This window comes from Ostrinia furnacalis, unplaced genomic scaffold, assembly GCF_004193835.3.
Source record: "Ostrinia furnacalis isolate ACB-3 unplaced genomic scaffold, ASM419383v2 OfSCF0876, whole genome shotgun sequence".
In the NCBI taxonomy this organism is placed as follows: Eukaryota; Metazoa; Arthropoda; class Insecta; order Lepidoptera; family Crambidae; genus Ostrinia; species Ostrinia furnacalis.
In genome coordinates, this window is record NW_021131115.1 from 957,178 (window position 1) to 972,920 (window position 15,743).

General features: G+C 39.8%; 2 protein-coding genes across 2 annotated transcripts in view; one reads left to right on the forward strand and one right to left on the reverse strand.

Moving 5' to 3' along the window:
* LOC114350385 (lysosome membrane protein 2) overlaps positions 1 to 7,249 on the forward strand; it is a 30,632-nt gene extending 23,383 nt beyond the window's left edge. The window contains exons 8-12 of the mRNA XM_028301160.1: positions 2,793 to 2,913; positions 3,747 to 3,894; positions 4,616 to 4,763; positions 5,801 to 5,897; positions 6,798 to 7,249. Of these exons, the coding sequence (XP_028156961.1) occupies positions 2,793 to 2,913; positions 3,747 to 3,894; positions 4,616 to 4,763; positions 5,801 to 5,897; positions 6,798 to 7,004 (721 nt within the window). The 3' untranslated portion in view covers positions 7,005 to 7,249. The remainder of the gene's footprint in view (positions 1 to 2,792; positions 2,914 to 3,746; positions 3,895 to 4,615; positions 4,764 to 5,800; positions 5,898 to 6,797) is intronic.
* Positions 7,250 to 12,550: 5,301 nt separating this feature from the next.
* Positions 12,551 to 15,556, reverse strand: LOC114350398 (uncharacterized). Its single transcript, XM_028301191.1, has 2 exons — positions 15,342 to 15,556; positions 12,551 to 12,749 (listed from the first exon to the last, which is right to left on the reverse strand). The coding sequence occupies exons 1-2, from the start codon at positions 15,454 to 15,456 to the stop codon at positions 12,583 to 12,585; spliced, it is 282 nt and encodes a 93-aa protein (XP_028156992.1). The 5' UTR covers positions 15,457 to 15,556; the 3' UTR covers positions 12,551 to 12,582.
* Positions 15,557 to 15,743: the final 187 nt, after the last annotated feature.

The window sequence follows — 15,743 nt, forward strand, 5'->3', positions numbered from 1 at the left end:
GAATTGGCTCCATCGTTATCACTAGTACACAGTATAGATGGGCTCAGAAGAGTCAGAAGCTTTCTGGGATTCTGGAACTATAACCCAGTAGAGTTAACTACGCACCGGGTGGCCGTGACGTCATGTCGACGCTCTGGTACGGACGGGGCAAATGCAAGAGGTGTGCGAGTGAGTACGAGGGATAGTCGTATTGATGCGCAGTTAAGTGGCAGTATATCCAGCAGGCTGATGAGGGCCGTTTTCACCATCAATCCCATTTTTTTTAATTGACCCCTTTGAAAACAAAATTCCTGTTAAGTGTTACCATAGGAGTTACTTAAAAATTAGGGATTGATGGTTAAAACGGGCATGAGTAGGCTAAAGCTTAGGGCGGCAAATTTTATGGAGCGGCATATTTAGTTAAAATCAGATAAAGTCGCATACCAACGTTCGCGATCGGTCCGTATCGAGCGCATAAGGCGCCCGATCAGTGGCGAACCCAACTAGAGGGTTGCCCACCGCGGTGTTGGACCAAAGTCCAGCCTACGGCGGGCTTACTAGTAGGCCCGATCGAGGGGACTACGGACGCGGCCTGAGGGCACCACGGTAGGCCGTGTCCAGCGAACGGGTTTGGGTCCAGTTGTTACTATCTCGGTTTTTCTATTTATACTATTCTATATATACGGGGTAGAAAACTCTGATACCGCGATGCAGGATTGTAGGTGCGGTGGAGTATGCCATAGTAGCCCTTGTGTCAGCGCCATCTGTTGGGTTATGACTGCCACTAATCTAGTGGCGCGTCGTAGACGTCGACACATATCTATGGTCGAACCTACTACCCTTCAGTACCTTGTCGAGGACTGATAACCCACCAGCCTACTGTATCCACTTCCCTTGTAATGAGCGGGCAGAGGTTATCACCCCATGATAAGAAAATACACCATTTCTGAACGATTTAAAAACACAATTTGTCTTCTAAGTTACAGTATTTATCGTTTGTTATTATAAAGAGTCAAGGGAATAGGTAATTATTGAGGAAATGAAACGTTATTAGATAATTAGTTGATGATTTAGTTTTATTATTGTTTAGACACCAGATATTCCGGATTCGATCCTCGCTAGAAATGCTAGAACCCACAAAAATTCATATGAATGAATGAAGTAAATGAGTAAATCTATTTATACTGTCTGGTGATTCCAGCAGAGTAGAATAGGTGACGGCAGAGTAGAATACATTTGTCACCAACCCCTACTCTTCCCACGGGTGTGTCGTAAGAGGCGACTTAGGGACTACACATCAAACAGAGAACGGGCAGCAGCGCTCTCTGAAAAACATAAATCTTTTAAACTGCGATCTCCAACCCGCCTGCCAAGCGTGGAGATTATGGCAAATAATAATAATAAATAATAATAAATAAATATCTTTGGACAATCTCACACAGCGCCATCTAGCCCCAAAGTAAGCAATTAATATGCTTGTGTTATGGGTGCTAGCTTAGCGGATATACTACTTATATACTTTTTTTTTTTTTTTTTTAAATACATACATATTATACATAGTAACACCCAGACCCGTCACAGAAATTAAAATTCATCATTTCAATTTCTGCCCGGCCGGGAATCGAACCCGGGACCTCTCGGCATAGTAGTCCGTTCTGAACCACCACACCAAACGGCCGGCAAAACCCTCCACTATAAGTGGAGGAGGCTCATAGTCCAGCAGTGGACTGTAAAGGGCTGTTGATGATGATGATGAGAATAGAATGATCCCTATGGATGTCCTGAAAAGCGACTACTTAAGGGCTTAATATAGCTACGGACATCAGGCCTCTCAAACCCGTCTGGCCAGCGTGGGGAGTGTACGCCTCTTCCATTTGCCTTTAGTAAATTCTCTAATTTAAAGGGTCGTGCTCCTGCAGTAGAGACAAACATTAGGCCTTCTCAACCCGTCTGGCCAGCGAGGGGAGTGTAGGCCAAATCCATTTTGCCTCTGGTAAACTATCATTGGGGGAGGCCAATGTTCAGCATTGGACGTCCTATGGCAGAAACTAGAGGGTCGTGCTCCTGCAGTGGTGACTAAATGACCTGTTGATGACTAAAATGCAAACATCAGGCCTTCGAAACCCCTCTATAGCCAGCTTGGGGAGTTTAGGCCATATCCATATTCCTCTGGTGTACTAAATGACCTGATAATTGCTAAACGAATTCTTCTGTCCTTGCAATATAGACGCAACTGTAGGCCCCAACCCGTCTGGCCTGCGTGAGGAGTTTAGACCAAATCCTCCATTAGCCTTTAGTAAATTGGAGGGTCGTGCTCCTGCAGTGGAGACTTGACCTGATGATAGCTAAATGAATTCTTCTTTACTTCAAGTATAGATAGATACAATCGAAGGCCCTAATCCATCTGGCCAGAGCGGGGAGTGTAGGCCAATCCATTCCCCTTTGGCTTACCAAAGTTTACTAGAGGGCCGCTACCAACCGTTCAATATGGAAATCATTATCATCAGATCCGGAGGCCTATGTTCAGCAGTGAACGTCCTGTGGCTGAAACTTAAATTCAATGAGGGCTATCGTTTTAGCGCTCACCAGTTAGCGCCACTGTAGAGTAAGCTCCTGTCACTTGCTAGTAGCGAAGACAGTGGCACCAACTGGTGAGCGCTAAAGTGGTAGGAGGACTATCGCATTTGCAATCATCAAGATGGTGCCACTGTAGAGTAAGGTCCTGTCAATCGCCAGGGGTGCCAACTGTTAAGTATAAAAACGATAGCCCTCATGACTTGATGATGACTAAATAGATTCTTCTTTCCTTGCAGTATAGACGCGACTGATGGCTCCATCTTTCCACCATCCCAGCTGGACAGGAAGCAAGTGCTGCATGTGTTCTACCCTAACTTGTGCAGAAGACTACCCTTCCATTACGAGAAGGATGTTGAGGTTAGTTGGCTTAGTACCCTTCAACCTTTAAAAAAGTAGGAAGTTCTTTACTTTCGCGGTTTCGTTTAGCCACAAGACAACAGAGGTTTTTAAAGTTTTATTTGTCTACCTACTTGTGAAACTGTCGTTATTCTTTGCCAGGATTAAGTAAATTACTTATTGGTTCACGAACATCAATCAGGCCTCCCCAACCCTTCTAACCAGTCAGGGGAGTGTAGGCCAAGCTCTCATTTGCCTCTGGTAAATTAGAAAGGGCCGTGCTCCTGCAGTGGAGACTAAATGACATGATGATGAATAGATCATCTCATGTTTCTTTAAACCTGAATAAGGTAGTGGACAGATGGCCTCATAAAGGTAGCAAAAAGGCGATGGATGCAGGCTGCTACCAACCGGTCAATAATGAAATCAGTGGACGTCCTGTAGCTGAAATGATGATGATGAATATCGTGTACAAAAATTCTACTAGCATCTTAGGCTGAGTTGCACCACCTTATTTGAACCGTAACTTTAACCATAACCAGTGTTTTTTGTATGTAGTTTGACAGACTTTTGACGTTTGTTATTAGCTATAACCCAGCCTTAGATAATCATGACTTTCACTGGAGACTAAATGAGCTGATGATCATCATCATCATTTCAGCCGTAGGACGTCCACTGCTGAAAATAGGTCTCCCTCAATGATTCATCCATATTGACCATTCTGTAGCGGCCTGCATCCAGCGCCTTCCTGCTACCTTTATGATGTCGGTCCACCTTTGTACGTTTTCTGTTACGCGGCCTCCACTCCAGAACCTTGCTGATGATGAATTAAATAAATCCTCTTTCTCTTACAGCTAGACGGCATCCCCCTCCTCCGGTATCGTCTGCCCCACAATGTGTTCGACGACCCCATTAACAACTCAGACAACCAGTGCTACTGCGAGGTGGATTCTGCCACTTGCCCCCCTAAAGGGGTGATTAACATCACTGCTTGCGCTATGGGTGAGTGGAAATTGAGGATTTTTTTATGCATGACAACGCAGGTATTTGACCGCAATCGCACCTTTTGTTAACAGGGATGTTATAGATATCCGTAACCGTAACCGAAACTATCGGATATCCGAAATAAAAAAATATCCGTAACCGTAACCGATTCAAAAGTTTCGGATAAATGCGGAGTCTAAATCTTAATATTTTGACATTATGATGACTGATAGTTAAGTCCTACTAATTTAGAAAATAAGTAGATTTCACGTAAAAACTGTAAGGCTCAGGGAAAAAATAGGATAGATGATTAACTCAACAATGTTAACAGCATTGTTGTGTTCCGGCAGTTAGAAGTAAGATGCCAGTTCTTCTGTGGTTGATTCCGGGTGAAGCTCGCTTCCGCCTTCGGCCTGATCATCTCTTACCATCAGATGAGATGCAAGCCAAGATCTTCCTCGTTGTGGATAAAAAAATCTCGTCCCGTGTCCCGTAATATCCCTTTAAGGCAGGTTTTAGAATCGCGCTGACCGCTCGCTGATCGTCGGCGCTGACAGATCAATATGTATGTAATTGAAGGAAACGTTCCTGAGTGACGCTGATCACTTGACGCCGACGCTACATTTCGGCTGTCAGCGCTGACGGTCAGCGTGCGTCAGCGTGACTAAAACCAACCTAAAACCGTGACAAAGTTTGACCGTACGGACAAAAGTATGAAAGATATTTTATCATTTTCCAGGTGCTCCAGCCCTAGCGTCCTTCCCTCACTTCAGCCACGGAGACCCTCGGCTCCAAGTTATGTTCTCTGGGCTACACCCTGAGCGGGTGTATGACAACTACCTGGACATACACCCAACCCTCGGCATCGCTCTTAGAGGGAAGTCCAGGTAAATAAAGTTTATAAATAATTGCTAAAATAGTCAAATCGGCAGAAGGAATAGTATCTGACTGCAGCAAGCAGTTTGCCCTTTGGCGTATCGAGGGTTATTTTTCAGGGGGAACCAGTAGCCTTAATCACATAACAAAACTTCAACGACAAAAAATCGCTAAGTTGCGATCCTATCGAGTAAACGTTCTATCGAAATGACCCTTGTGAATACGAATTTAGAACTGTTTTTCAATGGGAAGACTTCTGAACGTCAGCGAGATCTTGACTGTCAAAATACGTGAATAGGCCACTGGCCTCTGACATACCATACGTCACGGGTGGTCACGGGGGGGAGGATTAGTATCTAGCTCATGAGTGAGTGCTATCAACTATTAACTTCGAATCGGTAGCCCTACATCTCTTAGAGATGACGGCGAAATCTACAACTTGAACGCTTGACTCTGCCAAGAGCAAAAGACAAAGAAGAATAATTTCTACACTAAGAAAGGGTTTTCTAAAATGCACCTCTTGGTACCTATGGGAATAAGGTTATGCCGTTATAAGGTTATTGTATGTAGTTTAAGCGATACTGTAAGCCCTTTACGCGGTATAACCGTAAAACTGCAAATATGCCCCTTTCGGGGGGCCCCATCACTTAAGCATAACTCCGTCGAAGTCGGCAAACCTAGGATAGTCTTAATGGGCAACAAATGAAGCCATTAAAACAATAAAATCTTTTGTAGGAATTGTTTCCGATTTGATCCTAATTTTCATGTTTAATTCTACTGGCCTTTTAAGTATCTCCAGTGAGTCAGATGACATGTTAGAAATTAAGCCTAATTCTCAATACAAATTGGGCCACTTACCTTTCACATATGCTCCTCCACCATCACCAATCTGTCCTGAGACCACTCCATTTGAGATAAGGTCTTGAGTCCCTTTTCGTACTCTTCTCAACACACAAAAAAAATTTTTTTTCACTCTTTTATTATGGAAATCCGGAATCCTCTTAAAAGAAAAGGTAAAATAGTAACAATAACCTTTTATTCATTCCAGCTTACAAATCAACGTGCAAGTGAGGAAATCCAGTTCGTTCACGGCACTGAGTTTTCTACCTCAAGGTCTGATCTTACCAGTAGCGTGGCTTGAAATGGTAAGTTTTTATTACTTTTCATTACCTACATTTTTAAACTTCACTACTTATAACATTTTACACTTTCACACCTTAATTTATAGAGCAACGAGACGCGAACGCGACATTTAATTTTAAAGCTTGACGAAAATTGAAATTTATGTTAGGCTGTGTTGCTACAGCCGTGGTCACAAGCAGACTGACGGCTCGCGGCGTAGTCTGTTTGAGCGGGTTTGAAAATCTTTGGCTACCCTCAAATTAATACATTATATTTCTAGTTATTATAATAGTTATTGTTGTTCTGTTTTGAAATCTTGATTTTTCATAATGATACTTGAAACGGAGAAGTAATTTTCAATTCTAATCCCATTTGGCCAGCGTAGGGAGTGAAGACAAATCCTCCATTTGCCTCTGGTAAATTAGTCGTGGAGACTAACACACGTATTCACAAACGATGCTTGCTTAAGTGAAGCAGCAAATCAAACGCACAGCGTTGAATAGAGCTCTGTGATTGGTTCGTGTGTGACCCTGTGCGTCCACGCGCACTGTGAGACATATAATGTTTGTGAATACGGGCGTTATTGATCAGCCCCCCTAGACAAAACGCACTTTTTGATCGAATCGAAAATCGAATCCGTCAAAACTCCATACAAAAAAGGGGCTTTTCGACCACTTTTCGACTGGTTTGCGATTAAAATTTGCACTTTGTAACGCACTTTTTGATCGAATCGAAAATCGAATCCGTCAAAACTCCATACAAAAAAGGGGCTTTTCGACCACTTTTCGACTGGTTTGCGATTAAAATTTGCACTTTGTCTAGACCCACAGCATTATTCTGTCAGAATAATCGTACGTTATGAACTGTCAAATGATAACGATTGCTTGACACAATTCCACCTCTGATGATGATGATTGTTACAGGCCGTAGAAGAACTACCAGAGAGTCTCCGCACCCTGATCTACCACGGGACCTATTCCACAGCCGCTGCTCAGCTAGGCTTAGCAGTCGGCAGCATAGCATCGCTCATTGTCTCTGGCATATGCTTGTTCATGCTACTGATCGGAAGACGACCAAAACCCTGTGCGACTGTGAAGATACCCATCGAACTGAAAAGTCCAGAACCTTGAGTGGAAGTTAGAAGTGTTGAAAGTTAGGTAGAAAATCTCTTTTTATCGTGGATCTTAATTACTCCACTTTTATGACAATTTCGAATACAACCTGCTCAAGTTAACTGCGCACTAGGCAGCCGTGACGTCACATCGACATTCCAGCGAGGTACGCAGTTAGCTCGATCGGTTTGACTTAAACGGTGGACTTTAAAAAGATCTGTTTTTAAAACTGTAAATATATAAAATAAATAATATAAATCATTTATTGCTATTTTTAAGTTGGAGTTACATAATAGGATACAGATCAAGTAAAGCAATTGGAAGTGATTCAGCTCGTGCTGACAAGGACTATCTCAGTCTGCGCTGGTTTTCAGCCATTTCTACTTCTCTTCAGTGTGCTTACCATGAGTTTATGTTAGGTGTGCTCGCTAGCGACTGCGTAAAAAAATGACATTAATTAGTATGACATATTGTGCAGCGCCCCTAGCGGCTACTTTCAAGAAACAAAATCTTCATAGAGATTTTTGACGTAATCGCTAGCGAGCACACCTAACGTAAACTCATGGTAGGTACACTGGTCTTAATAGAAATGGTAACGATGCTTTTATGTATGGGTAGTCTTGCCAATATCATTTAGCTATGAGAAAACTGCAATTAATGACCAAGAGCTAGAAGGAGTTTGATATTAAACTTTAATTTTAAACTTTGTGAAAACCTTGCCTTGCCAAAGTCGCAGTGTTAACTAAAATAAAGAAAAGTAGAAGTAGGTAGTTACTCTTTTAAATACATACAAGTTAGTGACAATTCTGAGCATTATTCGTGAAACACTTCTTCTTTCCTCAATAGGAAAAGAAATGAAGTGGGTATTCCAACATATGGGCGCGCACACGCGTGACTTTTTTGTCGCTGTGGCAGTACTTATTCCGTGATAGTAATTACCTACCTATATCTGTTTCTTTTACACGTTTATAAAGAGAAACAGAGAGATACTGTCACGGTCATAAAGTCACCTTTGCGCGCGCGCCGTAAGTTTAAAGTAACTACAACCCGATCAAGTTTTAACCGCCTCTGTGGTCTAGTGATAAGACCATCTGCTTCAGACGCAGAGGTCCCGGGTTCGATTCCCAGTGGGGGCAGATTTTTCTGTTCGGTTTGGTTAGTGGTAGGGCTTGTTCTAAGTCCGCCTGGCTAGCTACCACCATCTTACCTAAGTCTGTCGCCATAACAACAATGTTAACAGCATTGTTGTGTTCCGGCAATTAAAGGTAAGATAGCCAGTTCTTCCGTCCGTAGTGAGGATTCCGGGTGAAGCTCGCTTCCACCTTAGGGGTCATCCATAAAGTACGTCACACGTAAAGAGGGGGGGAGGGGGTTGACAAAGTGTGACATGGTGTGACAAGGGGTGGGAGGGGTCCTAAGTTTCGTGACATCACATTTCATTGTTTCAAATATTTGATATAATGTTAAGTACTTAAGAGCGTTGTAGCAAAAAGTTGGCGTTCGAATTTTAGGTTTTTATTGCTTGACGTCGCGAAGTAAGTGCGCAAACTGCATTTATCTGTACAATTTCAACGCTGCGTCGACTAAACGATCTTAATCCGTAGTTGTATCGTACCTAAGACAGTACATCATACATAATAATAAAGAAATAATGTATAATTTACCTATTTGATTTTTTCTCAGATTAGACTTTTAGCAAAATCAAGTTACGTAATTAATGTATTTTTTACACTAGTAAATCCCGCGACAAGTTTTTAATCTTTAAATTGAGTAAAGTAATAAGTTGATGGGTTTGAAAGAATTTATGTTTTATTTTATTCTTTTTACAGCATCAAAAGCTTGTTTATGAAAAATATTTACTATTTAAATTTTATTTTAAACTTTTTAGTTTTTATGATGCGGGTTGGAAAAATTAAGATTTATTCTGATTTTGTGACGTTTCCGCACATAAATATGGATAGGTTAAATAAATAGAATGAAATATATGAAAACGAGCGTGCCATTTTTTAAACGTTATCTATAATATCTGTGTCCATCAAAGAGCTCGTAACTAAACATCGTAAGCACCATTCAAATTATTATCTAAAACTTTAGTTTTTGTAAATCTAAACAAGTCAGGAAATCAAAGAGGTAAATACTGATATCATTGTGATTTTATAGAATTTATTATTATAAACCACGGTCGTATAATGCTAAAAAATCAGAGGTAACTTTAAGATTTTTATCCATAGAGTCAACTGACATAGACCCGGCGTCTACGAGTGCCAAAGCACGACTGATTTATGCCATTTGATGCACCCGATTTTATAGTATTTTCAAATTAATTTTTCATTTGAAGATTGAAGATAGATATTTTTTCTTTTTCACACAATAATAGTACTATGTTTCTTCTTAAGTATAAAGTAGTTTATGTTGCCAAATGACTTTTAGATTATGAGATGTGACCTGTTTTCTTGCAGTAATTTTCTCGAATTTTGACTATCTTAGACATGATAAAAATGCATTTTAATGAATTAAACATCAAAATTTTCTCAATACACTTTCTTCTTCAGGGTATGCTTATTCTAATGAATACATTCTATCTTCTTACTTAGAAATAAATTTGTTGTAATATTAGTTCAAAGTTGTGCCTTCGCGAGTTACCTGGAAATCGGGCTTTCGAAATTCGCTGTTTTCGTAGGCAAAAATCCAATTTGAACGAGATTTTGTCAATAGACATTCCGTAAAAATGTATGATAATTACGATGATATAAGTCAAAAGAAGCTATAACAATAAATTATATGACTAAAATCATTTCGAAATCTGCCAAATTCTCGATTTCTGCATGAAAAATGTGACAACGCTCTTAAGTACTTTTTTTATGAAATCAACATTATTTCCATTTAAATTAATTTAAATGGAAATAAAACTAATTTCGGAACTGCTGTTAATTTCATAATTTTTCGATGTGAAATTGCAAAACATGTGACGTCACACTAGGGAGGGGGGGGTCTCAGAAATGTGACCACCTGTGACAAGGACGGAGGGGGGGTAAAAAAATCATGAAATTCGAAATTCGTGTGACGTACTTTATGGATGGCCCCTTATCTGATCATCACTTACCATCAGGTGAGATACAGGCCAAGAGCTTCCGCGTTAAAAAAAAAAAAGTTAACTGCGCACCTGGCAGCCGTGACGTCACATCGCCGCTCTGGTACGGACGGGACGAGCGCGGCGAGGTGTGCGGGTGAGTGCGAGGGAGAGTCGCATTCCAGCGAGGTGCGCAGCTACTTCATAATCATAATAATCATAATCATAATCATAATCATAATCATAATCATAATCATAATCATAATCATAATCATAATCATAATCATAATCATAATCATAATCATAATCATAATCATAATCATAATCATAATCATAATCATAATCATAATCATAATCATAATCATAATCATAATCATAATAATCATAATCATAATCATTTATTTGCAATTAAACATGGTATATAAAGATGTTAGGTACAGACAGTGAGAACTTCGATCGGGTTGTAATTAAATCTATTATATTCTTTATTGATCTGATCTTTTAGGACCAATTCAATCAGGCTGTGTCTTAAAGACAAAATATTTCTAGATAATTTAGAATCTAAATAAAATCTAAATTTTAGATTATTTTACTTGTATAGTCTGTAATATTTTGCAAATCACAAATAAATCGTTAAATTAATTACTATTCACCCGTATTTACAAATAACTCTTGCTTAAGTGAAGCAGCAAATCGAACGCACAGCCTTGAATAGAGCTCTGTGATTGGTTCGTGTGTCACCCTGTGCGTCCACGGCCCACGCGCACTGTGAGACCTCATAGTAATGTTTGTGAATGCGGGTGTATGTGTTCTAGATAAACACTTGTACGGATTTTTGTTTATTACGGAAAAGAAAAAACTGATAAAAAGTCTTGAAAATCTTTAGGTTAAATTAGGAAGAACAAAGTATCTTATGAAAGTAAATCAAGAGATGATGAATGACAAAATGTTTTTATATTGTAAAAAACAGTTAAAATGTGTTGCTATGTATGTGATTTTGCAGGTCTAAACATTCCTTTTTTTATCCCATTTTTCTAGAATGTAAAGATTTTTCATGTATTGATAAGAAATCGTTAAGGAATCATCATATCATTCATTTAAGTACTTATTATTTAAGTTGCAGAATTTTTTTGAAAATATTTTTAAGTGTCGCCTGGTGGACGTACGATTATTTATTTAATTTTTCTTCTTTTCTTTTCTTGTATTTTTGTTTGGGTGTAAGTTTTTTTTTAAACAGTCAGCGTCAAATAGTTTGTGACACCCAAAGTAGCCAAAAGTTCGCGACACGTCTTTGTTACAATGAGGGCTATCGTTTTAGCGCTCACCAGTTAGCGCCACTGTAGAGTAAGGTCCTGTCACTTGCTAGTAGCGAAGACAGTGGCACCAACTGGTGAGCGCTAAAGTGGTAGGAGGACTATCGCATTTGCACTCATCAAGATGGCGCCACTGTAGAGTAAGGTCCTGTCAATCGCCTGGGGTGCCAACTGTTAAGTATAAAAACGATAGCCCTCATTGGAATAAGGTTGAGTTGTCCACTTTTTGGCCACTTTGGGTGTCATGAACTATTTGACGCTGACTGTGTACCATTTTTTTATGTGACGATTGCCATTTTTCTCATACAACCAAAAATCGTGTGTAAAAGTCTTAAAAAGTACAAATACACCAAAGCCATTTTGTATAATGTCGAACTTTGTAAATATCCATTTTTGTATAAGGTTGATATCAACGGGGTATATTTGATTGTATAAATAAATATATTTTGTTTGTGATAAAACTTATTTTGATATTCCTTGTCCTTTTCTAGAAATAAGAGCAGTCGCCCGGCAAGCGAAGGGCTGTGACTTCAATTCCCACTTTAAGCAATCCAATTTTTATGGTTATTAATAAATAAATACATACTTAGTTACTCTACTATGTTTCAGTCTATAGTCTGGTCCGTGAGCACGTAGAATTTTGTCCAATGACCCCAAGCTACTCATCCTTATCGCTTGCGCGTAATTATGTTGCTGTCGCGCTCGCACACTCACTGCGGGCGCGCGTCGCACAGTCGCGACAGCAATATAATTACGCGCGAGCGATAAGGATGGGTAGCTTGGGGTCATTGGACTAAATTCTACGTGCTCGCAGACCGGGCCTTAACTATAAACTCAGTCAGTGTCTGAGGTATGGGAGCGGCATGGGAGGGAGGACCTAGGTCATACGCTTTGCAATGGAGGGAAGTCGAACCTTAACTTCGAACTCCACGTAATAATAATATGTTCTTCTGATTAATTTCGTTGCGGGTCCCATGACAGTTTAATTCTCCCCCGGGACAAACTTGACCTTCACTGGTTGGGTTGGCGGTCTAGCTGTAGATCTTGGCTACACAGGAGTTGCAGCGGTGGGAATAATCCCGTTCCGTGCCGCTCCCGTAACTCGGGCACTGGCCGAGTTAAACGCTAGACCTTTACAAACGAAAATTAAAACCACTTTTACATTTTACATAAATAATTTTATTACAAAGTTACACACAAATCAAATTCCTGATTACTTAGCGGAGTTTTGGATCACAGAGGGCTCTCCGCTACGTTTCTTCAAGGCATCTCCAGAACATTCCCTTTTGGAAGGAGTCCAGATGTATTTGTGGAAGCAATCAATGCAGAACACGTGGCCATAGTAAGTACGGGAGTTAGTGGGAAAAGTGTGGCATACACCTGAAAAGGACGTCGCACACTTATCAACCCGAAAAGGGATCGTAACCGTATCAAACTATCAACTCGAGGCGGTCAGTATTATTTGTATGAAACTCCATGCTGCAACGCACACTTATCCGCAACGTAACGTAAACGCCTCGCCTCGCGGTTGACAGCGCGCGAAAGGCAATACGGTGTTGATCCCTTTTCGTGGTATTAAGTCTGACCATAATGATGTTTCATAGAAATAACTGATAGCAATGGCAAATTGCAGAAATGGCATTGCTAAAATAAAGTGGCAGTGGGGCCCGCACATAGCTCGTTTAGAGACTAGAACTGATGGCCATTAGGGCAGAAAAGTTCTCGCGTGGCGAACACGGGCCGGAAGACGTAGGTTAGGCCTCCCACTAGGAGGCCTGACCACTAGCAAATAAATGAAATGAATATCAGAACTTGTGTTTCTTTAATGAAAAGACCGATAGTTAGCGGGATAAGCATTTATTATTCGGGTTCTTACACAGACACATCTTGTTCGTACATAGCCGGAAGAGGGAAGAGCGTTCTACCGGAAACAGTTAACTTTTTAATATTTAATACACTTCCAAAGATAATATAATCCTAACACTCCCTCTCAATTACAAGTTAGGCTTTAACTTTTAATTGCAAAACAAAATAATTTTTATCTACTAATAAAAACTTCTAATAACAATATTCCACTTATGTTTTAGTATGGCAACATTAAAAAAAAGAATTTGACATTTCAGAAACTGACATTAATGACAACTAGTGACACATGCAACTCACTTCACACTGTTCTATTAATGTAAACAAAACTTTAAATGAAATCACTACAAAACTAATAACTTCTCACGAAAATAACTGAACTTGATATTACACAGTGATTTAGTCAAAATATCTGACGTATTTTCGTTTGTACTTACATATTTGACACTTACAATATTATTACAAACTATGTCTTTCACGAAATGAAATTTAATGTCTATGTGCTTCGAATGTCGAGTGTTTTCACTGTTCATCACCATTTTAATCGCACTTTGATTGTCCACATATAACACTGCATCACTTTTGTCTTGAAAATCGATTGCAAGTCCCCTCACAAATAATAGCTCGCTCACAGTCATAGCGGCGGCGACATACTCTGCTTCCGCAGTTGAAAGGGCGACAGCTTGCTGTTTCCTGGATGACCATGATATAGGATTTCCTCTGTGATAAATGACCATGCCACTGACACTTTTTCTGTCAGATTTATTACTGGCCCTTGTGCTGTTTCATTATACTGTGTTCTTGTAGTACCTCTATATCTGCGGCCTCTGCCTCGTCCTCGGCTTTTGCACTCGAAGGATTTATGCCCTTTTTTATGGCATGTATAGCATTTGATGACAAATGAAGATTGTGGTTCTGTGCTACTATATTCCCTCTTTATCTCATTGTCAAGCAATCTAGACTTTACGAAGTCGAGCCTTAGCTCTTGGTTTACCGTTTCCATTGCTGTTATTATTGCGTTGAATTCCTCTCCCAATCCAGTTAAGAGGTAGCTGATTTTTTCATTTTCTGCAATTTTCTCTCCTGACACTTCTAATTCTCTTATAAGATTGTCGAAATTGGCGAAATATTCTTCTAATTTTCCTGTATGTTTCAAAGTCAATAACTTTCTTCTTAGGCATATTTTTGATATGACCGTGTTTCGTTGGAATGTGTTTTTCAAAACTTCTAACATTTCTTTCGCGCTTGTGCTTTCTTTTATCAGGTTTAAGTGTTGGTCTGTCACGCTTTGGACGATGATACTTCTCGCTTTTGCATCCATGAGTTTCATCTTCTCATCACAGTCTACTATTTTCTTTATATCCAAAACTTCTGTTAGACCTTTTTCTGCGAGTATGCATTTTATCCTGAAAACCCAGTTGTCGTATGCCCCTGCACTCAATTGCGGTAGCGGCGTGTTACTACTTGACATCGCCATTTTTATATTTCACAAATCCGCTTTTTCCCGAATAATCTACAATTAATACTTTCCCTAACTCTAACTAACGGGCGTCTGGGCCCATAACCTATCAGAACTTGTGTTTCTTTAATGAAAAGACCGATAGTTAGCGAGATAAGCATTTATTATTCGGGTTCTTACACAGACACATCTTGTTCGTACATAGCCGGAAGAGGGAAGAGCGTTCTACCGGAAACAGTTAACTTTTTAATATTTAATACACTTCCAAAGATAATATAATCCTAACAATGAATAGGTGGTAAACAACAAGAAATTATGACCCCGTCCCGATTATCGATTACTAGCTTTCCGCCCGCGGCTTCGCCCGCGTGGAATTTTGTCTGTCACAGAAAAACTTTATCGCGCGCGTCCCTGTTTCAAAAACCGGGATAAAAACTATTCTATGTTCTTTCCCGGGACTCAAACTATCTCTATGCCAAATTTCATCAAAATCGGTTGCGAGGTTTAAGCGGGAAAGCGTAACAGACAGACAGACAGACAGACAGACAGACAGACCGAGTTACTTTCGCATTTATAATATTAGTTGGGATGAAATCGTTATCAAGAATTTGTAATTTTTAACGGAAACTATGGATGTTAAAATTACTCACAACACAAACCGCAATGTGTCCGATAACTTTGGCCATCCATATATTTTATTTCTGATTCATCTTTGAAATTATTGTTAGATTTGTGATCGTTCCCATGATTACTCGTTTCAGCCATAATTTTTATGTATTTTTTATATTTTTTGAATAGCTTGTTGACATTTTTTGATGATTTTTTGTTGTCAGTGAGCTGTCGGAAACTACCGGACTTACCGGAAATTAAGTGTAAACTTGAAGTAGCTTCGTAAATGCCTAGAACGATAATAAATCCAAATTGAAATGTCTAAAATTTGTAGGTGCGGCATGTTTGAATTCTATGGAATGTTCATTGCAACTAGCGCCACTGCTGACAATTTTGGAGTCCTTCTCAAATAAGTCGGTTATTATACTGTATTTAACTGTCAA

Bases quoted from the DNA above. Each gene is read 5' to 3' on its own strand.
- LOC114350398 (XM_028301191.1), bottom strand. From the start codon at position 15,456: ATGGCTGAAACGAGTAATCATGGGAACGATCACAAATCTAACAATAAT. The intron at 12,750-15,341 runs GTGAGTAATTTT...CGTCCTTTTCAG, and splicing joins GACACATTGCGGTTTGTGTT to GTGTATGCCACACTTTTCCC.